A 25,598-nucleotide genomic window follows, 5' to 3' on the forward strand; every position below is an offset into this window, starting at 1 on the left:
GAATTATTTTTCAACAAGGGAACTGCATATATGTAAAAGTATATTCGATCAGTAGAACAGTCCAGTATGTGATCAGACAGTCAGCGAATAGAATAACTCAGAATGCGGTCAGACATCTAATAAGTAGTAGAACCTAGATCATAGGCAGACTTAATAAGTAGTAGAACCCAGGACGTGATCAGACATCTAATAAGTAGTCGAATCCAGAACGTGATCAGACACCTAGTAAGTAGTAGAACCCAGAGAGTAGTCAGAAATCTACAATTACTCCTAAATACTGCAGACTACAAACTCATGTTTCCTATAAGTATTTCTAGAAAAAAGAAAAGACTCTTGCAACGACCTAAAGTATTGACTCCATTCAGAAAAATATTTCTAGAACATTGAAGGATCTCTTGAAAATCCACCAGAAATCCAAAGACCCCTTGATAAAAAGATTCAAAGGCAGGCCATTCGTGTCAAACGCGATTTCCTCGATCCAGCTTCGCGAGTAAAACTTTGTGGATCGTGAGCAGGCGTCGCGACACGTCGCTCTGCTCGCGACACACGTATAACTTGGCTCGTTACGACTCCGTACACCGTGTACCGTGTACACGGAACACGGATCCCCTTCAGTCGACTGATATAAAGCAGCTGGAGTGATCGCGGCCTCTCCTTTGAAGCCTCGACGTTCGTTTGTAAAACAACGTGGGGGAGCACAAGCGAACGCGCAGTGCAAGGCGGCGTTGGTTAATCAATCCGAGAGAGCGACACTTTTGTGTAATCATCAGCGCAGCTTGGTTTAATCAGTTGCGCTTGTCATTGTATCGCGAGGGGACGAACCGGTCGCCATATTGAATAGCTTAATCCCTTATTATAGCGTTTCGAAAAGCAATTTTCGCGATTTCGAATCGCGAGGCAGGTTTCACTCCAATCATCCAGTGTTTATAATCCAAAGCACATTGCACGTGGATCGTTAGCCAAAATAAAAGCATCGCGGTTAATTACGTCCGATCAAATGAATATGAAACGATCTACACGTACTCGAGATTCGATTACTGAGACTTTGATTCTGTTTTAGAAAGGAGCTTCTGCGAAAGCTATTCCTTTTTCATAGAATTCTATCATATAATACCAAAGCAGTACTAAGCTACTTATTCCAATGACAAATAATATCACCCTTAACAATCTTTTAAAGCTGTGCGATTTTTTAATTACTACTAATCCCTCTACAACCACTCTCTATCTCGAAAGGGATTCACAATCGTACAGAACACATCGCAGTACAATATCTAAAAGTATTTGATTAAACACAAACGCATCGTTATATTCTATTACATCTCATTAGAATCGAGTTACTTCTCATTCCCAAACGGCAACAGGATCATTAGCTTTTCCTACGATGAGTGAACGCGCAGCCAGTATCCACCATAACGAGAATCGACGGAAGTGGCCGCGGCGGCTGCTCGTTTCCAGGGGTCGGACGAGTGGATTTTGAAACGTTGTTGCCGCAAGAAACGGGCAGAAAGAAAGCTTGGATCGAGGGGGGGGATGTTCACGAAAAGCTGCGGCGGCGTTGGTTGAAATGCAAGCTCTTTTATAACGCGCCAGTGGGCTTGCACGCGCACAGCGCTCGTTAACCCGGCCATCAGTTTCACGCATGCCGCTGCAAAAAAGCATGACGACAGCACCAAACGTACCCCAGCCTCTGCTGTTGACTTTTCCACGTCGCCCCTTTCTCCCGCTGACATTCGTTCCTTCCCCTAACCCTCCCACTCTCCCCTCTCCCGCCACGTCATTCGTCCTTTTATTCCTGAATTTTTCAATTTCTACCCTTTGCATTACGCCAGCCGAATGCGGTTGCGAATCAGTCAATCCCTCCATTACCAATTCCCGATTGTTCCACTGGCTAAAGCGATTCGATCAGCAAACAGCCCGCCCGTTTAATACCTGAGTTCTTCGAAATAGACGTCCCGCGAACGGTGTCGCATTGATTGAAATTATCGATTCGACTTTTATAAGTCGCGGTGTACCGCGACTCCCTGTCACGCTGCGCTCGAGCCCTGTTGAATTGGACAATTGGAGTTTATAGGTGGGTTCACTGGACAGACAGTAGATAGTGTCAATACGGAGGCGTAGCACGATGGTGCTTCTTTGATGTGTTCTGGTGGACCGTGGTATGGAGAGTGTATGGGAAAATGTGGAACTTCTGGGTAGTGTGGGGAGAGTTTTGAAGTATAAATGGGGGAACATTGATAGAAGCTTCCACACCTGTTTTAAGATAATGGGAAAGCAGGCTGAAGAAAGTCTGAATATTTGGGAAGGTGATGCTGTTTAGACTTAACTCATATTTAGGTTGCTTCATTCTTTGGAAGGTTATCACAGTGTAGAGGTACTTCTTTCATGTGTTCATGTGGAAGTTTTGGGTGATGTGGGCTACAGAAGAGGTTTTGGAGTAAACGTTGAGGAGAATTGATAGAAGCTTACTCGTAATTAAAGGAGAATAGAAAATACTTCTGAAACCTGACGAATTTTAACACCCCCAGGGCTATCGGTGAAAAGAGTATAAGAGAATATAATTAACTTAGAATCGCGTAGAGAGAAAACAAAGTACCTATAAGATAACCAAACATGGAATGAAATCTAAACTCTTTATAAACCCCATATTACTTTTCCTAAAGTAATTTTGAGTATGTGTAGCGGCAACCGTCAACTGAGAGTATAACTCCACAATAATCACTGGTCAATGTTTCGGTCACGGTTGGAACCGCAGGCCGAAGGACGGTTGCCAATGAATTGTGCCCGATGTGACATGGAATCGCACGTGCATAATTTCCGGAAGACGCATTATACTCTAACGCATAATAACGAGCGGCGAACCGCGGAGAACATGTTCGCGAGCATCGTGTATTTTTGAATTTCCGTGGAAACCATGACTTCACATGACGATAAATTCGATTCTTGTTACAGGACTGCTCAGGCTGCAGCAGATCTATCAGGGACTGAAGCCAGGGAACGAGTCGTTTCAAGTGGAAACTGTGAAACGGATACAAAATATGTCCGAGGCGATTGACTTTCTGCGCAGCTTGGAAGAACTCAATCGGTGAGTCCAAGTACCCATTGTGATGCTTTGAACACGAAGAGTTTAAAGATATTTTACTTCTGGACCATTTCTTTGCTTAAGAGGGCAGTAGCAGTTGTAAGTGTTAGAAGAGTTTCACGTCAATGTGTAGATCAATGTATAGAAGAGGTCGCAGATCTTCTCAAATATTGAGCTCGATCACTGGACATACCATAACTACATATAACAAATGTGGACAGAGTAAATATTCGTACAATTTCCCAATTATTATGTATACACTATAAAATTATTCTCTGAGGACCGAGTAATTAAATTTTTTGACTCTACATAAAATATTGACCTCAAAATAATTCTACTGCTTTCTCTATATAAAATTATTATGCCTATATATTCTCTTCATATTTCGAGTCGTATGCTGATAATACATAAACAATATTCCAAAACACTAAAAAGGAGTAATGAAAATAAAACACAATAAATAAATCAGAAAATTCATTAAAACAAACTCATTTTAAAGTTTTAATTAATTTACCGTACCTCATACTCCATATAATTATTCATAGGTCTACCTTTGTTTTCAACATCAAGACCAATGAAAGGTTTGACAGAAGTATGTTTAATAGAAGAAGCTTCGAAGTAGAATGGGTAAAAGATTTAGAAAACATAGGTCTGGTGTGTGAATTTCAGCGTCGGCGCAGCTATTATTTTTGGACCAGTGAACTCTGTTCACAATCGCGCAGTCTGACGGATCACGTTTTCGCGGTGATACGAGTGGTCACCGCGTATCTCGGCCGCAATTTACCGCTGGCTACACATTTGCACCAGCCTGGTAATCAACAACCTGTCCCCTCCCGTCCAGCCCACCCCCGACAATGAGCCCGAATCGAATGAACGTTGTAGTCACTGAAAACAAAACGTAACTATTGCAAATTGTCGACGGACGACGGCTCGTTGCACCATGACTTTATCATCGGGGAAGAAGCGACGCGACTGGAATTACATAAATTCATTAGGAGGGAGGGATGAAGCCTTCAGCGTAACAAGCGCTAGGACATTTCAGAGGCAGAGACACTGAAAAGAGTTAAATTGAAATGAGTAAAATGGTTTCTGTCAACTGCTGTTGCTTTCTGACTTCCCTCTGTGGACTGTTTAGAGCCGAATGCTTTAAGATAATGGGAAAGTAGGCTGAAGCGAAGGGGAGTCTCAATATTTGGGAAGGTGATGTTGTTTAGATTTAACTCGCATTTAGGTTACTTCATTTTTTGGAAGCTTATCACGGTAAGAGATACGGTTCTAAAATGGAATTAGAGAGCATCTTAGAAATATTTCTCTTAGTGTGCAAATATTGAGGATACAGTTACTGTGATTCTGAACTTTTGATTTTCTTCTTGATGATTTTTATAATAGAAATTATTTCTATTTTAAGATGGTTTTAATTCCTTGCAGATGGAGCAATAAGTACGTGGTACTTGATTGCCCCACAGACATGGCAAAGGATATTGTAGTCAGCCACGTAAGGGATGTCGCGCTAGGAAAAAGGACGTACCACTATCTACTAAGTGGATTGGTAAGTACTTAAGTTTAAAGTAAAATTTTGAAACTCGAATAATACAAACAATCAAATTTGCATTAATTACTAATAGAACTGCCTTTTTAAATTAGAAATTCTATATTAATACTGTCTAAAAATAGCTACATTAAAAAGTACCTGTAACACATATCATAGCATGTTAAAACAAAATTCTCTTCCTCCATATTCAAAACTTAATTTTCTAATCTCATAGCATTAAATCAATTCAACAATTCTCTTCTATCCTAACTTACATTTCTTAAGTCAAACGTCCAGAAATAGAGTTCTTTTCTGATGAAGTGGCACTACTACTCTAGAATAACGGTGCTTCGAGTAATCTTAGATAAACGAAATCCTTTGGCACGCGTGAAGGTTTCACTACCTATAAACTATTGAAAACGTTCGACTGAAAGCGTTCGAATCCTGAAAACCCGCCCAGCCGTGCTGTGTGTCTTTTATATGGCAGTACAAGCACGTTGTTTTCGTGTGTAATCAGATAATGGACGACCGATGGGAGAGCGAAGTGATCGAGTACGGTGCCATCAACATCACTGGCTTTCGCATCGTGGACGCCAACCGACCCTACGTCAAAGACTTCCTGGCTGGCTGGCATCGACTCGACCCAGCGACGTCTCAAGGAGCTGGTCGTGAATCCATTTCCGTACGTACATCTCTTGCACACGTCTCCCATTGTCTCCTGAAATTACTCGGTCAAATTATGGTTAAATACCTGCAGTATTTAGCATTTGTGGTATATGAGCAAGAAAAATTTAAAGGAATAACGAATACAGCTGAAGTGAATTTGATGTAAGAAATGTAAAGTTAAATATGCAGATATTAATTTTCAAGATTTATGTATTATATTATAGGTAATTAAAGCTCTTAAAATTATACCAAAAATGTTTAATATTTCCAGTAACTATTTTTTTTTAAATCACTGAGTAAAATGTTATCTTTGATTTCTACATGTGTAAATTATCGTTTTGGTAAACAGTTTGAAAATATTTTAAACTTGGAACATTCCCTCATTTGCAGCGGATAGTTATACTGAAAAGTGATACAACTCAATGCTTAGGTAAACATTCATAGTGTTTCCCTTAATATTGAGCTGTATCACTGAATCACACAGCCATACAAAAAGTGTACATATCAATCGTCTTACGATTATTATTTACAATCTATAAATAATACCCCTCTAAGTACCGTGCAATTAAATTCTGAAGCCCCTCGACAAGTCGCTTATCATCCAACATTGAGCTAAAATAAAGTCTGACGGAGTACTTTCACAGAATCTCTCTTTTTTCAAAGAAATTGTGTCCTTTCCCACGAACTTCTCCGAAGGAAAGTCGTCCTTACTTCTCTTCGGAACTCACAGACGAGATATTACCCCCTCTTTTTCCCCATCTTCCCCAATAACTTTTCTTCTTTACCACGTCTCAGTCTCTGCAACGCCACGTAGACATCTTACCGAGACGTGAACACTTATTCCAGGTCCGTACGAACTGTCGAGCACCATTCGCTAGTTCAATTTTCTGCTCTGAGTGCGTCTACTCCAGTTTCGAGCTCGTTTTCGGATACTTAGCACGGTCAAGTGCTCACGACTGTAAGCGAAAGGTGCTTAGAGTTCAGACAGAACGAGGAAAATCAAACTGGGATCTGTAATCGGAGCTGCATAGAAAGCTAATAGCCTGAAGACGAATTAAACAGGAAACTTCAGAACCGAATCCTCTGCTCCAATACCAGTACTCAGTATTCCTCGATCACTGATTAAACAGCCACCTTTGAAATTGAAAAGGTTTGAGTGGGGAGAGTAGCAATAATTTTCATCCATTTAGACTACGATTGAATGCTTCAGAATTAGGTAGGTGATCCTTTACTGAAGGAGGAAATAGACTTGGAAATTATAGGATCAAATGGAGTTATTTATGACTACCAATATACATTATTTATCAACATTTATAGTGATAATAATTAATTACTACACAAGTTTGTTAATTTTCTATGAACATTGAGAAATAAAAATCTGTAGACAAAATCTAATACATATATTAGTGTCTAATTTAAATATATTGGTTTTTACCGCAATAAATTAGAATCACTAGTAATGAAGGTGCTTAATTGAAATCCACGCGAAATTACTTAAGCAATATAGAAATAGGTTAAATATGAATTCTACTGGAAACTCGCGAGCTGGTGTTCAACCTGCGCTGGGTGCCGCAATAAAGAAATTAAAGCACTTAACGAAGTAACCTAGATATTTATCAAAAATATTAGATTGATGCAAAACTTTCAATCGTTTATTTCTGAAGTTTGAGTATTTACAGTTCAATATATTTCCGGTTAAACGTTATCGACTGTTATATCTACTGTCTGCCTGGCCATACTCTCTGTTATACTACTTTTATGACTACCTTCGAAGTTATACACTCACGACATGTCTGGCTATATTCGAGGTTATACTACTTACCGCACAAATGAAACGGTCTGAACCTCTTCATACAAGGTCTAACTTCTTGTTTCCTATAACATACTAACATTTCCCATAACATACACCTACTAATTACACTTTAGACATCTCTATACAATTTCTTTAGATCTTCGACATCATAACAAATTTTACTTACTCGCACCCTTCTCTCTCGATTCCATTTAACAGAATCCTAAAGAAGATTAAACAGCCAAGCTACACAGTACCTAACACACCGATTATCCTGATCGATCGTCACACAATTTCCGCGCAGGGTGTCCCAAACTTTGGCCACGTGCCCATCGCTCCCTCGTCCTCATGAACCCGCGTCCCCAAGCGATGGATAAACGGTTTTCTCGGTTTCGAAAGCGGCGTCAGGGAAACTTCGCGTTTTCCTCGCAACGCCGTGTGGTTTCCCACGTCACATAATTTCAATTGTCTCCGCCGATTACCCAGGACTCGCTCGCCTCGCGTTCGAGCCGCTCGAAAATAGAATTTAACGCACGCGGTTTTTGTCCTCCCCGATATATGGAGGCTGGAGTTGGTTACGATTCGCAGCTTCCACACCCTTGGCTTGATGAAATGGCACTCGACGACTGGGAACTCGATTCGATTATCGGTACCCTGCATTCCGCGTTGTAATCAACCGAGTTCCACGTTAATTTGCGATTAATCGATCGCTCGGTGATATGGCCGAGTGGGACTTTTGGCGTTCACGCATTCGGCATCTGAGGGATAATTATTTTTCGAGGAACGGGTGCTGCCTTCGTAGCGGAGAGATAAATCAAGGTTGAATTTAATAGGGGCTGAATTCAGTGTTCAGGAACAGTAGATTCGCTAAATTTTGTTCTCGACAGCACTGTCTTTGCTAAAGATGCACATAAAGTTAGTATGATTATCAGGAAAGGTGGAAGGAGTATTGTAGATTCTTGAGGGAGCTTATGTGTAGTATAGTATAACGTTAGGAGTAATATGGCATAAGTATAAAGATAAGATATTACTCTTCAGCTTTACAAAGAAATTCAAAGATCGAAATTCGAAATGAAATATTTATTGTCCAACTCTAAATGTCCTAATATACTTACTGAATCCACTGAAACCTCTCTTAGTTCGCCAACATTTTATAAGAACTTCTTTTAAAAACTCCACGAGAGTTCTAAAGACGTAAGGACTTTAGAAACTAATCCTCACATAAGTGCTCATTTTTAAACGAATCCAATATACGCAAGGAACATGCCCCACTTTTCAAACGTACTTTATATTTTACTCTCAACATTCAGTTCTACATACTCTCCAGATTATTTCAAATTTTCTTACAGTCATTTCCAGAATCCCTCATTTAACGTATATACTCATTGCTTATAAACACCAGCTGAATTTTTATCACAACGAGGTGGGAACATGTAGATGGCAGAGAAAATAGAATCTGAAACGGTTTTTTGGAACGAGTTAAGATGAAAATCATCTCGCTCTCTTTAGCGACTCTGGAACACTCATTGCAGTAATCTTTTTCGCATTAGGCACAAGCAGCGCTGATGTACGACGCGGTATTTGTTCTCGTCGAGGCGTTCAACAAGTTTCTGCGAAAAAAGTCGGACAGAAGCAACGTGAGGCGGACTGGAACTCCTGGCAGCAGCCAGATTACGAACGGCACCAGGGCGTTGGATTGCAATAACAGTCGCGGATGGGTGACGCCGTTCGAGTACGGTGACAAAATCTCCAGATTACTGAGAAAGGTGAGTAGGTTATTACGGTTCATTTTCTTTTTTAGATTCTTAAATATTACATAATTCTCCATATTTGTCAAAATTATTCAGTATTCGAAAGGTAAATAAAATTCTTAAATAGCATTTGATTATTCAATCAAATACTCATGAAGTAGATGAAGTAGACGAACAGACAAAAATATACAGAGTTTCATTCTTAAGAGTAAATCATGATTTATCATGAAAATATAGAAGGTATACCATGAAAATTTAGAAGAATAAAATTTACTAGAATTATTAGAGAAAAATACTACAATTACTATAAATAAAAGACGACAAATATAAATCATACTGCAACTGATGTAACACTCAATTCAATCGAATAACTATTTCTCCAAAATATGGAAAACTCGACATCCTCAAAAACACTATAATACCTTCATCCATCGTACGCTCTAATTCAATTCAAGTCTCGCTATACTACCATTTCCAAGACGTCACCCCATAAAATTAATGCTGCTAAGGTTGTTTACTCAAGAGGGGGGTAACAAAGCGCAGGGGTCTCGTCGGTGATTCATACCGAAATTCTTGAAGCGTGGACAGAAACGCAGAAATACTCAATATGTTTCGAATACCGTGGCAACCGAAATTGCCAGCGACCCTTCCCGGCGTCTCTCTGCCGCTGACAGTAATTGGCGGTTATTCCGACTCTAACGGAATTCCTACGTCTACGTCAGATCGTCCCCCCTCCATTCACCATTCTGTGTACATATGTATGCGTATAGTTACAGCTACACCGGAAGCCTGCCGTCCGTTTTCTACTATTTGACGGTTCGTGGGTCGACGAAGTCAAACGCGATAGCCTGTCGATATCAGAGAAATCGTTACCAATCGGTGAAACGAATTTTTTCTCCGTAGAAAATATCGACGCCAGGAACGAAAACTATTTTGCAAAGACCACTCTGCGAGGGCGTTGTGTGACTGTTAAATGGAGCTCTTTCGGGAAGAGATACCAAAGCTGTAGATATTTATTGAGATAATTTGGGGAAGTGGTGTATTGGTAAAAATATATGTGGGTATATAGTCTTTAAGTATTAATTTATTGAGAAGAGACTGCAATAGAATTTGAATATTTTCATGAGGAAAATTAGGTATACTGACAGATGTACCTTATCAATGTAAATTTGATTGGGTGTTATGTGACAAATTGGAGAATTCTTGAAGGAAATCTGATTTTCCCTAGCCAGTAGTCAAAGTCCAGATATATGTAGTTTGATTTGGGAGACATTAATGAACCCATCGATAGACCCTATTGATACGCCCATCGCTAGACTCCATTGATACATCTATCGATATAATATTTGGAACTGATATTGGTTTGTATTTCATCTTCAGGTCGAAATCGAGGGACTAACGGGGGAGATACGTTTCAACGATGACGGTCGTCGACACAATTACACTCTCCATGTCGTCGAGATGACGGTCAACAGCGCCATGGTCAAAGTAAATACATTTCCCCTCTGCTAGCTCGTTACACGTTTCCTCAGCTTCGCCCTTTTTCTATACCAAAACGTATATCACGCTTTCCTTAAATTTTGCAAGCTCCATGAGTAAAACATAAGTCATAGAAAACTGGCAAATATTTTTTATTCAAGTTGATCTTGTCGAATCACACTGCTCTTTGATACTGTAAAATATAGTAATAATTTGGTATTTAATTTTTAAGGTTGCTGAGTGGACAGACGAAGTCGGATTCCAGGCAATTGCAGCGAAGTATATTCGACTTCGACCACACGCGGAAATCGAGAAGAATAGGACTTATATCGTCACTACGATTGTGGTAAGCATCTGTTTCAATAATTTGCATGAGAGTTAGGAAAATAAAATTGTTAACGTAAGAAAATGCAGAAGCAATATGAATAGAAAGCATAATATTAAACTATGTTTTCGTTTTGTACTATAGGAGGAACCGTACATCATGAGGAAAAAGTCTGATGGAGAGATACTAGTAGGTAACGACAACTATGAAGGCTATTGCAAAGATCTTGCAGATTTAATTGCGAAGAAATTGGGAATAACGTGTAAGTATTCTCTTAAATTAGTTAAGAAGTATATATACATAATTTTGAAGCAACAGCTAATTCTTGAAATAAAAGAAAGTCTTACCAATTTAATGTTTATACTACTAGTAGTATGAGTTTTCTCCTCCGAGTGAATATTTTTGAGATTTAAATCAGATTTAGGAATAAGAACTTAATACTAAAGTAAAAAAAGAGGTTCGATACTTCAAAAAATTTCTCATCTTAAAAATCCAGCTGAGGAAACTATTACTTCATTTCTTACATTCATACAAAGCGAAACTTTCCAGTTACTCCATCTTCAATAATTCAGAGAGATTCCCAACTTTCAGCTCACAACGTCGGTCTATTCTTACACTAACAACTAAAGAAATCCATTCTATCAATTTACCCCTAGCCGTCCATTTGATCGAGTGCACTTCCCTTTCATTTTTCAGACGAGCTCAGGATCGTGAAGGATGGTAAATATGGCATGGAAAACCCGGATGTTCCTGGTGGTTGGGATGGGATGGTCGGTGAATTAATTCGCAAAGTAAGTCCCTCTTGCCAAAGACACTCACTCGGATTATCTATTGTGTGATTTTTAATGAGACAAACTTAATTATCGAAGATAAACTCCATGAAACTCCATATACCAAATGAACTAAAACAATTTTATCCAGTTACACCAAAGATTTTGCTATTGATCACCTAGTTCTAACTCGAACGAGCTGTTTTATCCTTCGTTAAAGAGTACAAGGCTCCTCCACCAGATGTCTCGAGCTTGCAAGCTCGTCGCTGTTGCCTGCTGAATTTCGAACTACATCTGGTGGACGAGTTTTGAAGGAATGAAAAAGTACGCGAAGTTTCTTTATTTAAGTTTCTTTATTAAGAAACTTTACATTGCAAATATTACATTCTAATCGTAGACAATTTAAATAGTTAATAAAACAGAAATTAAGTGGAGCCTTAGGTAACGAATTAACTGGGTGAACTAAAATTTGATTATAGAATTATAATTATTAGGAATATTGTTAATGTCTTGAACTAAATATTCAAATAATAATTATAATATCTTTTTCAGGAAGCAGATATTGCCATTGCTCCGATGACAATTACGTCAGAACGCGAGAGAGTGATTGACTTCAGCAAACCTTTCATGTCTCTGGGTATCAGCATCATGATAAAGAAGCCCATCAAACAGAAACCCGGAGTATTCAGCTTTTTGAATCCACTGAGCAAGGAGATCTGGGTGTGCGTGATCTTTTCGTACATCGGAGTGTCTATCGTACTATTTACCGTTTCTAGGTAAACACTTTTCTGAGTTCAATTCGCTCGGTTTTTACTAGATACACCTCTAAGTAGAATCAGTCGGTACATAGTCAGACACCAGGAAATCGATTCTTTTGTCGTATCTAAGTTTCATTCTCCTACAGAAGTGAACAGAATATGCTGCCCTCAATATATAAAAATAACATATTACTTTGGAATGGACAGGCAAGAGTTATTTAGCAAAATAATCAATAGATTCCAAAACTGTGCTCAAGTAATATCAATATTATCGACAAGTAAGAATTCTACATTTTTTATTATATGAAATAACGTCAAGAGCATAGAAAAATAATGCTGAAGAAAGGTATTGAATTATTTTTAACTGATACGTATCATAATATAGATCCTAAATATTCGTTAAGAAATTAAGGAAAATCAAACTGAAGATATCACAAAAATATAAACTTTAATAACATTGAAACTTCAAACTTTTTACGATTTGTAAATTTTTCTTGGAAATCTAAGCACTGATTCCTTTACAGCACACTTACAATTAGTCACTCCTCGCGTTTTATTTACACAGCCGCACACCCGTGTTTGCTTCTCCGCGAACAATCACACGTTACGTGTTCAGCTGCGACGATTATGCCTATACTTATCGTGATTCTCTGAGCGTATTATATTCACCCTCTGTGACAAATCGCCGCTACCTCCTTTTGTAGCATGAGTCCATTTATGGTTTCCCTGCTCGCGTGTTTTCCCTGAAAGAGATTTTCTAACGATCATTTAAGTGAGAGAAAAAATAGTAATCTCCATAAAGATGATAAAGTCATGCACATTGTTATATGGCCATTAATTCGATGTTTTAGCGATTTCTGTGTAACATACACTGTGCGTGTTTTCAGTCAAGTACAATGTAAAAGCTTACATATTGATTTTCCTTCTCTGATAATGAGTAACTTAGATTGCTATCAACAAGAAAACATTAAAAATTACTTGAAGGAATTTCGTGTCATAAAGTTCGATGTAAAAAGTAGATACTGTCAAATTGGAATTAAAACACTAAATACATATTTCAGCGAAACACATTTGATCATTTTCTGAAAATTTAATATTTGTTACAATTTCTACCGAGTTCAAACAATTACATAACCCAGAAGTTTTTAAATATGTAGCTTCTCAAGTCACCACATTACCACCAATTTCCCCTTAAATGCCCAGCTGTACAAATTGACAACGTTAATAATAGATCTCTGTACAGATTCTCCCCCTACGAATGGAGGGTACTAACACTTAGCGGTGGATCTGATCCAGCATTGTCAACAAGGAACGATCCTACGTTGCAGCATCCTCACGGATCACAGGGATCGCCTCACATACAAACTTCTAGCATGGCCAACGACTTCAGTATTATCAACAGCCTCTGGTTCGCCTTGGCAGCGTTCATGCAACAAGGCTGCGACATATCGCCCAGGTAATCCTTAATACTCTTGCAAAATTCAACCCTGATAAGTTGTGGTTCAGTGAACCCCTAAACATTAACTACTCCCTAATCTCTAACCCTGGAGGATTCTGCATCCACTGTGTCTAATTTTCTCTAGAGTGCTGAGTTTATACAACTCGCTGCCAAATAAAGTAAGAAGCAGAAATGCTGAAAGTTTTATTATCAAAATGATAAAACTGACCGAATTGCAGATGGGAAAAAAACTAAAACAAGTTGAATACATCCCTTCCTTCAGAAAATCATATTAAATCCTTCTTCTTGACTCTTAAAAATTCTCAACAAAATAAAGATCGTCGAAGTATAAAAATAAAGAAATGAAATCAACGTTTACTAAAATTTCAAGTCTCAGAATCTCTATTACTATCATAGATACTAAATTACAGAATGCATTAGTTAATAATATTTCCATAATAAAATCGTTAGAATAAACATTTCTACTCTCAGCACTGATGTACTCACATGGCCACTCGAAAAGAATTCCCTTATTGGTCGCATGGTAACGAAAAGGACAGTGTCCCCGACCGCCACTCTTTGTGCTAATTATAGCCACCCCCTCCAGCTCCAGAGTTTCCGTTTCCGCGGCATAAGCGAGGGGGTTAAAGTACATAAAGGCTCCGCGGAAGAATGGCTCCCTTTACTCGGAGCAGGTCAACCGTAACAGTCTGCTAATAGGATGAATTGGGTAAGATTCAAAAGGTTCGTCGCCGTCGACGTTTAAAGTCTCCTGTGTAAACGTCCGGTAGTCCGTTCGGTCGTCGCTGTATCGCGACGCGGCGTTCTGAAAAGGCTACTTCTGTGTAATTAGTAATACTGGAGGGAAGGGCAGGATTCAAGACGCGACAGACCGTGGCGAAAGTAATAAGCGCCCTTCCGAAAGATGCCCTGCCGCTCTGCAGCACAGCTGCTGCTAATTGCGCCGAACAATGCGTTACAATTCCTCTCCCGTTGAGATTAATGCGAAGATCTTAAGTTTCTTATCGTTTGTTGGACCTCTTGAATTCTGGTTTCTGTGACGGCAACTTGATGGCGATTCCGCCGAGGCGTCTTTGGTAGATGCGTCTGACTATGGTCGGGGACTATCTACTGGTTGAGTATATGTATTTGGAAATCTTCGATAGACGTGTCTAGCGATAATCGGGGAATATCTACTGATTGACTGTATCTACTTAGAAGTTTTTGATAGATGAGTCGAGCTATAATCGGGGACTAACTACTGGTTGAGTATATGTATTTAGAAATCTTTGATAGACGCGTCTGTGTATAGTCGTAGACTATATCTACTGACTGACTGTATCCACAATTCTACATTCTAAATTACATTTAAGCATTCATAAACTATTAACCCTCCAAAGTGATTTAAAAAATTGAAAACCAGAACGTTTTTCATCCAACCACTCTGCAATCCTAAACAGCCATCTAACACTCTGCTCCACCCACATCAGAAAGATACAAAAGGCAACAGCTCAATTTGCAAAGAGCGACCACCCACTTCCACCGCACGGTACGAGCATAAAGAAAGCTCTCTTTAAAAGCACAGCTTTAGCAAGAGAACCGTATCGCCTGGGCATTCCCGTGTCCTTCGACGCACGATCTCCATATCGCCACCAGGTAGATAGCCCAGCGATGATAACCTTTAAGTACGTGGTTTACGAGTGCCGAGCAGTGGGAGGGAAGGGCTTTAAGGTACACAATAATTACTGTTGCAAATTCCTTCGCTTAAATTACAACCGCGTGCCCGGTTAAACGACGATTATAACCGCGGGCCAGAATTATCACAATATAATCGGATTACGTAGCGTAGTCTCGTGCTTGGCGTAATTTAGAACGGGCCACGTAATCGGCGCCGCGATTAGGCGAACGGGCTATTCGAGGGCGGCTCATTTGAATGAGCGTGTCGTTCAAGCCAGCAGCCCCAGCGAAAATTCCATTAGCAACACGCGGCCAACACTGCGAGGCCGTACATTTCCGACCCCTTTTTCCACCCTTTTTCCCCACTTTTATATTCGTCTTCCCACGCATCGGGCATCGATCAGCAGCGAGGAATCACGAACAATACGTTTCACGTTGCTCGTAATGCAAGATCCTGGCCTCGTTGCATAAACGCCGACGTTAGTCGTGCCTTTCTTCTGCACGTTTCTCATGTCGGTAAAACGTCTGGTCGCGTTCCCTGCATTCGAGATCACCTCCAGCCGCGGGATTAAGAAGCTTGATGGAATATGGACGAACGTATTATGAGCTTGTCGGGAGAGAGTAATACCGTGGAAGGTTGGATTATTTTTATCGGGAAGGTGATATGGAGTTAAATGTTGCACTTGGAGAGTTTACTTGTGCCTAGTTTGTAATGGAGAATTGGATTTCTTTATGTTTTGTATGCTGTAGACAGTTCTGAAGCAAATTGTGAGCTGAGGAGATTGGACAATTATGCAGAAAAATGGGGGCTAGGATTTACTGAGCTTGCACGAGATTGTAAGTTAAGATTTCGTGAAACGTTTTCTTGGTAGACGACTAGGTTCGTGACACGTGTCGGTTCCTTTTGGCGACAAGCTACGGTATAGTTATTAACCCTAAAATTTGTGTACATATTTTTCATAAATACAAGATTTTTTTAATATTTTAGTAACTTTGTTAGGCTTCGTAAATAAAAATATAGGAGATGGTGGCTTTCTCACTGATCTAATTCACTTTTATTAGATTAAATCACACGGGTACACGGAACCTCATAATTATTATGGTCATGAGATTCACGATTTATGCATGGGTTCCCCAGTTAATTTTACGATAAGCTACACCAGGGGACCCGTACTGATATGACTCACTGATATCACTAGCTTTAATTCTTATTCTTGTACTTTGTTCTAAAGTTATCAACCTGCCTCTAAACTTCATTTTTTAGAACTCTGACGATACACTTTGATCTATTTTAATCTAACCTACTTATTAAAGGCTCTAATAATCATTGAGTTCTACTAAAAATACTTGTCTTTGCTTTCGAACTGAGGAAAACTTTGAAATTGTTCTATTAATTAACGGGTGTAGGAAATTTACTTCTGTAATAAGAAATTCCTTACACTGAAGTTCACTTCTTCAGTTTATTTCTCTAGTAAGAAACTTCAGTATAAGTTACTGAAAGAACTAACTTCGATTTCGAAGAACTTCGACATACATTACGATTTTAATAAAAATTTCATTATTAACGATTACCTTTATAACTTTATATAACACTCCACATTCGACTTCCCAGGATTATTTACTAAAATGAATTATAAGTTCCTGCCCACTTTATGCACGTTATGCTATCTACCGAAGCGAAGAAATCATTCCAGAAAATAAGATGACGCAAACCGAGCAAGAACTTATGGCTCCCTCTAATATTCTCATAACTCGTGCGCCGCGACAAAACATGTTTACGCATAATCCCGTAAATCTTGGGAGACGCGAACGCAACAGATTCGCGGCAATTCCGCCGTCTCGGCCACTACAAAACTGGGTCTCAATTAATTTACATTTCGCCGTATCCACCGTGCCACCCCATCGCGGTAGCCTCCTTGATTAATGGTTTAAATATTCGCGCGGCGACGATATGAATTGTAAATTTTGTGGAACCTTCTGTCCCCTATGTCCACCACCCTCGACTCTCTTCTTCTACAAGGCAGACAGCGATTCCACGCAGACTGGACGTAAAGTTTCGTTATTAAATACTGTCATATCTGTCGGACCTACCGTGTAATGCGATTACAAGGTTCTCCTCGAGAAGAAGGCAGGAAGAGAGAACGAATGATTTTCTGTGATAACACAAAGAGGAATAACGAAGAAATGAATGAGAGAAGAGATTCATTTACTTAAAGACGGTGGAGCAGCTTCCATTCTCCGAAGTTATCAGCATTATTATACGTCATTATTATACAGCTTGAAACGTGTAATGTGAATGAAGAAGTATGGAGAATTTGTGTGCCAGTGTTATTGGAATTATGTAGTTAATTGTATAGTTTACTGGAGTATGATTCCTGAGACTTGGGTTAGTGTTTTTATGTTCCGAAAAAATGGAATAGGATTAAGCTGTTTACCCGAAGAAAATTAACCTGACAAGTATGAATGAGTATTGTCCTGATTGCACTAACGAAGGCAAGATTTATCTGAGAATTTATGATACATATTTAATGTATAAATTCTATGCAAGTATTTAGAGAAAGAAACTGATTCCAGATTCCAAATTAAAATTTATCTAATGTTAACAAAGTAGTTTTGATAACAAATCAGCTCCCCATAGAATTTAACACAAGGTAAACGAATCCTCTGCTAATATGTTTAGAGAACAACTACCCAGTTTCTGAATTGCTACTTGTTCTATGATCAATCATGATTGCTTAATAACACTTATTCTGAATTACCCTCAACAGATCGATATCAGGGCGCATAGTTGGAAGCGTCTGGTGGTTCTTCACTCTGATCCTCATCTCCTCTTACACGGCGAACTTGGCTGCCTTTTTGACAGTCGAGAGGATGGTCGCGCCAATTAACTCGCCGGAAGACTTGGCTTCACAGACAGAAGTGCAGTATGGTACACTCTCCCACGGATCCACTTGGGATTTTTTTCGCGTAAGTAATTAAAGAACAATACCAGGATACGTAGAAGAATTGGAAAAGCTTCCATTAAAAAATATATTACCTTTATGCCAAACGTAGAAATCGCAAATCAACCTCTACAGTAAGATGTGGGAGTTCATGAACTCACGAAAACATGTGTTCGTTAAGACATATGATGAGGGAATTCGAAGGGTGAGAACTAGCAAAGGTAAATACGCTCTTTTGATCGAGAGCCCCAAGAATGAGTATATCAACGAGAGGGAGCCGTGTGATACAATGAAAGTGGGCAGAAACCTTGACGCTAAGGGCTTCGGCGTCGCGACGCCTCTGGGATCCCCTCTAAGGTAAACTTTAATTATTTATCTGGCATAGGTGGAACTTGTAATACTTCTTATTTTGTTTTCTACCCCTGAAAACAAAAGGAGCCACCCTTTTGGTTATCGAAAATCCCTTACTCCTAGGAAATAGATTTGTAACTTTCTCTCATAATTTATTTTAGAATAACTATAGTATTTTTGAAAATTAATCCTGGATACCCGTCTTTGCTACTGAACTTCATATTCGTACTTCATAGAATTCTACTAATTTTCGACCAAAAACTAGTAACTTTTTACATGCATCAAATATTTCCTTACCCCTAAAAAACATTAATACTCTTCTCAACATATATAGACAACCAGTTTGAAACTTTCAAAAACCTCTGAATAAATTCCCAGCAAAAAGTGCCATTAACTCCTGCCAGGGGAACCACATTTTTGCATCTCAGACATTTCCTTTTTCCTTCTAAAATGAAAACTGACTCCAGAATTCAGCTCTTAACGAATTAGAATAACCACTAATTAGACAAGTTCTATAAAGTCGATAATTTCGAGTAAAGCAGGAGACCATCCGCGTACATCTCGATAAATATAGCAGACGAATCTAGCCAGGGGATGAATATACGCGTTCGACCTATTTCTTCCATACGAACGGGTAATTAACGAGGTTTTGTAGCCACCAAGGGGTGGCGAGGCATCTTTCCCTCTTGGTTGTTGAGACTCTTTAAAATTCCACCGCTCTCGATCTCCCCCTCTTGAAACGCAGCACGTCATTACACACAATTAGCATAGAAAAACTCGTATACCCGCTTTTCCGTATCATTACCGAGCTTAAGGGACGGGCTTGCTGGTGACCCGTTCTACTTGTCGATTCGACTACCATTTCGATCTCGCGGCCCTCGAGCACTCCCGCTTCGTTCTGTTCGCGAGATGACTTTTAATTTGTAATTGAACAGCCAAAGACACATCGATTTCACCACATCCATACGTGCTTCAACCCGTTTCTCCACTTCAAAAAGTATCTTACTGTATTTCAATTTATTGATTTTAATTAACTCCTGAGAAGATCGGACACTGTTGAATAAAACTCAGGAAAGTTTTACTTCCCAGGGAAGACTAATTAAAGAAACATGTATTTATTAAATTTTACCAAGATTCTCTGGAACGTTTCCTATTTCTGATTTTCCCTCATTTTGAATGCACACCGTGATCCTTCAAATCATAGAAACACTGTTCTTGGAAACTAAGAACTTTGAGAATTTGAAAACCAGTAAATTTGAATATTTACATTTCGGAATATTTATGAATTTAAATATTGGAAAGTTATATAAGTATAACCGAGTACTCTCGCTAAACTTCTCCAATTTTTTCATTTTAAAATTCATCCTCGACTGTCCACGAAGAAAGTACCATCTCGCTCATTAATATGCGAAGCTTCGCGGTCTAATTTGAATCGAACAATCTTCCAGGGATTCCATAAACCTGGCGGTGCTGTCTCTGAAGGAAAACGGAGAACTGACGAAGCTGGTGAACCGATGGTGGTACGACAGAACAGAGTGCAGGCACGGAGACAAGCAGGACGCCTCCAGGAACGAATTATCCCTCAGCAACGTGGCAGGGATATTCTACATCCTCATCGGCGGGCTGCTGTTAGCCCTGGCGGTCGCTCTGTTAGAATTTTGCTACAAATCGCACACAGAAGCCACCAGAGCGAAGGTAAGAAGCACCTAATTCCTTTTATTCAATTGATCAATCATCGAAGTAACCAAGAAACTTTCTCTTACACTTAGATACCGCTATCGGACGCGATGAAGGCGAAAGCCAGGCTGACGATCGGTGGTGGTCGAGATTTCGACAATGGCCGGGTGAGTGAGATGTATTGCTTAGACTTTTAGATTTTGCTAACGATCGCACGCGTAAACCGCGATTAGAGTGCGCAAGAGTTCGTAGAGTTGGCGATGAACTAGCGAGGGTAGAACAAAACGTTCCATTTTCCAGTACATATTTCAAGAGCTGAAGTTTTGCTTTTACACGAAGAAGCTAGCTGAGTGCAGGAACGTTTTGATTCTCCAGTCAGTCGCGAGCCAACGACCTCGATGTATCGTGTAACATACGCAACGAGAATTGGTGCATCATACATATCCATGCGATACAGATACCTATACATATACAGACGTTGTATACATAGAAACACGTAATAGAGTACGTTTGGCATGCAGTTAGCAGCGTGTGAACGCTTTACGTACACGGTGGGTCGAAAGACGAAGTGATCGAGAATTTTGTATGGGAGGGGTTCTCGAGCTAGACGCGATCGACCGATGGACGATCATCGATCGCTGTCGATATACAGTGTATCTAGATATTATATAAATATATACATACATATTAACGTACATGCGTGCGATGTGCGGCTGGCTGGACGTGTTGCGCTATTTTCTATCTCCATCTACCCATCTACCTCTCTATCTTTCTCTATCTTTCTCTCTTGTTACTCGATGGATGCAGGAAACGTATTTGCTCGTTTTGCCGCGTTTCGTTCTACTTTTGTTTTTGTCTCTAGTGGTACGGACTGCAGAGTTAGACGGAGGATGCATGCGCCTTTCCCGGGACCATATGTGAGTACTCTAGCCCTTAATTTTAATTCCTACTCTCTTTCTCTCTTTCACTCTACCTCTCTACGTCTGCCTCCATTGCATACGCTTCCTGTTCCTTGCTTCTTGTGTACACGGCTTCGACGAGTAGTATACCTGTAGTTTCTTTTTGAGTCGGGGAACGATTAATGGCTCCTCTGCGAGGAATCTGCCTATTTGGTGGTGAAAGCAGTTGTGGTTGGCTGAATGGTGAGAGAGTTTAGATTTAGAAAGCTTGAGTATTAAGCTTTACCGAGAATCTATGTCTATGGGCTGGCAGAAGAAATAAAAGAAACAGTGATCAACCACAGCTGGTTTCATGTATTTAATGACTCGTGATTTATTCCCTTGTGCATTTATAAAAAATAAAATCACCAGCTCGCACTTTCTTCAATTTTTCACATCTTTTTCTTCACAGTTTTCAAAAGTAATTCAGATTTTTGTATACTTAATGAATTTCTAAATATAGAAAACACTCTTACTAACACAAGTAATTGAAGACTCTTTTTTATTATTGTAAGAGATAGTTTAAATTAATTGCACACACTAGTTAGATATAAAAATGAGAATGTAGACAAAATGAAGAGATAAATCCCTTGAAAGAGAGTTATTATGAATAATAAGCCTTACACAGCTATAAAATTATTATAAATAAATTAAACTTGTTTACACTTAGATATTTTATACACTTAGAAATTCCTTTCTTTCTAATCCATTCCCCCCTTCCTCTTTTAGTTATTTTAAAACGACAGCTTATAAGCAAGAAATGAGCATGGCTTGGAATAATTCTGTAGAATTCCGTGTAAGCGAAATATCGTTTGCCGAATCGCATGTCGCTTACTAAAGATACAACGCTTACATGTTAGACAGACAATAGATAGAACAAAGTCGCCTTTATGAGATCATTTCTCTCACGACGAACGAAAGATTCGAGGAATTCTTCTGTCGTCGCTTCCATCTTCTGAAACGAACATATTGTATAAAACATAAGAGGGTAACATGGAAATAAAAGAATTTTGTGCTTCTCTAAACCAAATTTTCAGACATATCAACTGGAAGCCTCATGTTATGACACCTAAAATAATTGAAGGTACAGATAAAGCAACCGAAGGCAAGAATATTTTTCAACCCTCTACACGTTTCTTGTCAACATGACATACTGTCACCAATTATGCGGATGTTTATGTCAGAAATATTTACGTAAATATAAAACAAGGAAGAAAATTTCGGGAAAATTATAGTGAAGTTTTATATATGGAAAATATACCGAATATTGAGAAAATCAAAAGAAAATTGCAAGTTCTGCTTAGAAAGAAGAATGTTCTTCAAACTGTGTAGAAATTAATAATTTACAAAATTATTAATACAGGAATATGTTTCTCTAATGTGAGTCTTCCTATGACAGTAAATCATAAAAAATTGAAAAAATAATTTTCGAAATAATTTTCACTACATCTTCAACTAAAGTTAGTAGATAATGGTCGTTTAATTTAAACTGTCAGGGATTTAAGAACCACTGTGTGCTGTTAAATCAATAGACAAAGTCCACCTCAAACTTGTTTGGAATTCACCTCACTTAATAATCAGACTAATCAATACTGGTTAACTCAACAACCATCCAGAAAAGAAATCTTCATAAGTATTTCACGACTTCTTTATAGAAAGCATTACAAGTTATCTCCCAATTGAAAATCCCTATACCTTCAATATCTAATATCTAAAATGTAATATCTCTTCAGGTATTATCGTAGCGAAACTATAAAAGTTTATAAAATTTTCACCTCTCAACCTCATATTATCACTAAAAACCACGTACTTAAACTTTCCAAAAGCCCTCACAAATCTGATAGAACACAGAACAAAAAACTGAACACACAGAAACCTCAGAGAACATTTCCTTGGAACATTTCCTTGATTCGATCTACTTTCTTTTCGGATAATTTGTGCAAGATCAGTTCTACCAATATATTAAAACTAAATTTGTAAAGTACTGGTATTGTGCGTCTGCTACTGCCTAAAGCTAGTAAGACTGCACGCGAAACACATTTTGACATAATAGTAATTTTCACATTTTTTCCAGATATATACCTATCAAATATAATCTATCAATTTTCTAACAAATTTGCTTGTATTTATTCATTGAAACAAGGCTGAAAGCCTTCGTGAACAAGCCGCCATATTGCTCTCGCACAAAATGTCCTCAGAAAGACACGCAAATATTCCCTCCATATCTTTCTTTCCTCTAAAAATCAGAGACCCAGAATACCCCAACTCACAGGCCCACAAAATAGCATAAGCATCCGCAGTCACCTCACGAACCACCCACACACGCACACGCCCCCCTCCCCGAGGCAACCCATCAAGAGATCCCACCGAGTGGAGGACTCTACTAAACGCGCAAACATTGAATTTCCAGTACTACGCTCCGGCAAACGCGATTGGCAATACCGAGGGCGACCAGGTACACAGCAATACGCATACCCAGGTGTAAGCTACCTGGGCGACAGCCTGGACAGCTCCGGTGATTCGCCCGCCATCTCCCTGCCCACACCTCCGCCGCCGCCGCTGATGGCAGCTCTGCCGCCTCCGCCCCCGCCGCCCAGGCGACCACGACGAAGCGTCACGTTCGCCGAGTCGCCGTCGAAGAGCCCGAAGAGCCCGAAGAGATCGAGATTCTCGCCGTTCTCTCCGTTCCTGCGGAGGCCGAGCAACACGATGCTGGACGTCGCGGTGCCGTGGACGCCCGCGTCGCCTGGCGTCTGGAGCGGCCGTCCTGGCGACTTCAAGCCAGAGTACATCACGTAAAGATCGCAGCACACCTGTCGCCACCGTGGGGCATGCCGAGGCCACGCCGCGACGACCCCCAGTCCTGAACCCTGAGTCACCAGAAACGCGTTTGCCGCTAGTCGAATCTTCGCGACTCGTTTCCTCGATGCTTCTTTATCAGACAGGTTTCCGTGGGAGACGGGGGACGTTTCGAGGGTCGAGGCTCGGACGTGATGACGAGAGAGGGGTACGGTGGCGGAGGAAGGGAAGTTCGAAAGGTGGATAGGATAATTTTGCAGGAGGGAATGTGGAATATCTAGCGCTAGGGTCGGGTGAACGTCGATGGAGCTGACGATTGTAGTGTTGGCAGGTGAGAAAGTTGACTCACTGCGCTAGAGGCAATTAGAGCACACTGTTTAGCTTCTCGTTGCCGGAGAGCACGTTTGTCTTTGCTATTTTCTGAGAACTGGGGAAATAAAGGAAGACGTACGATCGTTGTTTTAAAAATTGTTTGCGTGACCCTAGCGTATGTTGTACAGAGTGAGATATCCCAGAATAGACGAGTGGTACTAATAAGTATGGAACTTTCTGGCATGGAAGTTACTGATTATAAATAAATTGTCAAGTTTCCTTCGCCCGCCACTATACCACCCTCTAATTGTGAAGTTCCTCCGTGCTCGTACTGCCAATACGCGAACCGATCGCGAACGAGCCCGAGCGTCGAGTCTCTTTAGAAGACGACCTCGTCGACCAGGAAGCTGGAAGCCCGAGGAATCGCTCGGAAGCACAGAGCCGTGTCACGATGGTCGCGAGGGCTCTCAGAGGGTTGACGTGGAAGCACCTCTCTGCGGAGGCCTTCGCTGGCCGCGTTTGTACATTGTATATAATTGTAATCGAATCAAAGGAGAACGAATCAAAACTACAGACACAGACACACTGGCTACCCGCGACGTACAGGTCGCGATATTCGATAGTAGAATTCGATGGTCCTGGGGTGGGTGCATGTGCAGCCAAAGAAGCTCGTATGAGACACTCAACTGCCATTTCCGTGAACGAGCCCGTGCACGCGCGAGACACATGTTCACTTATACACATGTTACAGGCACACTTAAACGTACACGTACACTGGTATGGATACATGTTGTGTGAGGAGGATCGACCGAGGGGGGATGAGGAATAAGAACGAATGGGGGTGAGAAGTGCGATGAAAGAAGGTCGATCGTGAAGATGACACTACTATTATTATTATCATTATTCTCATTACCATTACCGCGACAGCTAAGTTTTAGTACGGATTTACGGTTGATTGCGAACACTCGGTACGACTATTTTGTGGATCTCGCGAGAATGGAATCCGTTGCGCAAGGATAACCAGCACTGGGAGCCGCGATACGTTTTTTAACTGACAATGGTGTATAATCACATCGATGCGTGAGTACTGCGTGTGTGATAAATATATAAATAAATAAATGAATATATATATATATATATATATAAAAATATAAATATGAATATACATACGTATAGACGTTTGTTGAATGCTGCACGCGATGTACTTTTGAATGGACGAGAGAGTGCGTGGGTGTATGGACATAGGTTAATCGTGTAAACGCATTAAGAAGTACCTATCACTGCCAGTTCGCGCCGATCCGAGTCGAGAGAAG

At 40.0% G+C, this 25,598-nt stretch overlaps 1 protein-coding gene and 1 long non-coding RNA gene across 3 annotated transcripts in view; one reads left to right on the forward strand and one right to left on the reverse strand.

Moving 5' to 3' along the window:
- The window catches only part of Glurib (Glutamate receptor IB), a 245,088-nt gene extending 220,980 nt beyond the window's left edge, over nucleotides 1-24,108 (forward strand). The window contains 16 exon segments of the mRNA XM_076388781.1: nucleotides 2,950-3,082; nucleotides 4,508-4,628; nucleotides 5,128-5,292; nucleotides 8,619-8,834; nucleotides 10,200-10,307; nucleotides 10,531-10,644; nucleotides 10,768-10,885; nucleotides 11,320-11,414; nucleotides 11,946-12,169; nucleotides 13,383-13,607; nucleotides 18,035-18,233; nucleotides 18,321-18,565; nucleotides 20,008-20,231; nucleotides 20,234-20,254; nucleotides 20,329-20,403; nucleotides 23,585-24,108. Coding sequence (XP_076244896.1) covers nucleotides 2,950-3,082; nucleotides 4,508-4,628; nucleotides 5,128-5,292; nucleotides 8,619-8,834; nucleotides 10,200-10,307; nucleotides 10,531-10,644; nucleotides 10,768-10,885; nucleotides 11,320-11,414; nucleotides 11,946-12,169; nucleotides 13,383-13,607; nucleotides 18,035-18,233; nucleotides 18,321-18,565; nucleotides 20,008-20,231; nucleotides 20,234-20,254; nucleotides 20,329-20,403; nucleotides 23,585-23,973 — 2,672 coding nt within the window. The 3' untranslated portion in view covers nucleotides 23,974-24,108.
- Nucleotides 12,160-25,598, reverse strand: part of LOC143185633 (uncharacterized) — a 130,172-nt gene continuing 116,733 nt past the window's right edge. For both annotated transcript variants that reach the window (XR_013002942.1, XR_013002940.1), the window contains 2 exons: nucleotides 12,685-12,894; nucleotides 12,160-12,291 (listed from right to left, as the gene is read on the reverse strand). This is a non-coding gene — a long non-coding RNA (uncharacterized LOC143185633). The remainder of the gene's footprint in view (nucleotides 12,292-12,684; nucleotides 12,895-25,598) is intronic.

The sequence above is a fragment of the Calliopsis andreniformis genome, chromosome 2 (genome assembly GCF_051401765.1).
Source record: "Calliopsis andreniformis isolate RMS-2024a chromosome 2, iyCalAndr_principal, whole genome shotgun sequence".
Classification (NCBI taxonomy): domain Eukaryota; kingdom Metazoa; phylum Arthropoda; class Insecta; order Hymenoptera; family Andrenidae; genus Calliopsis; species Calliopsis andreniformis.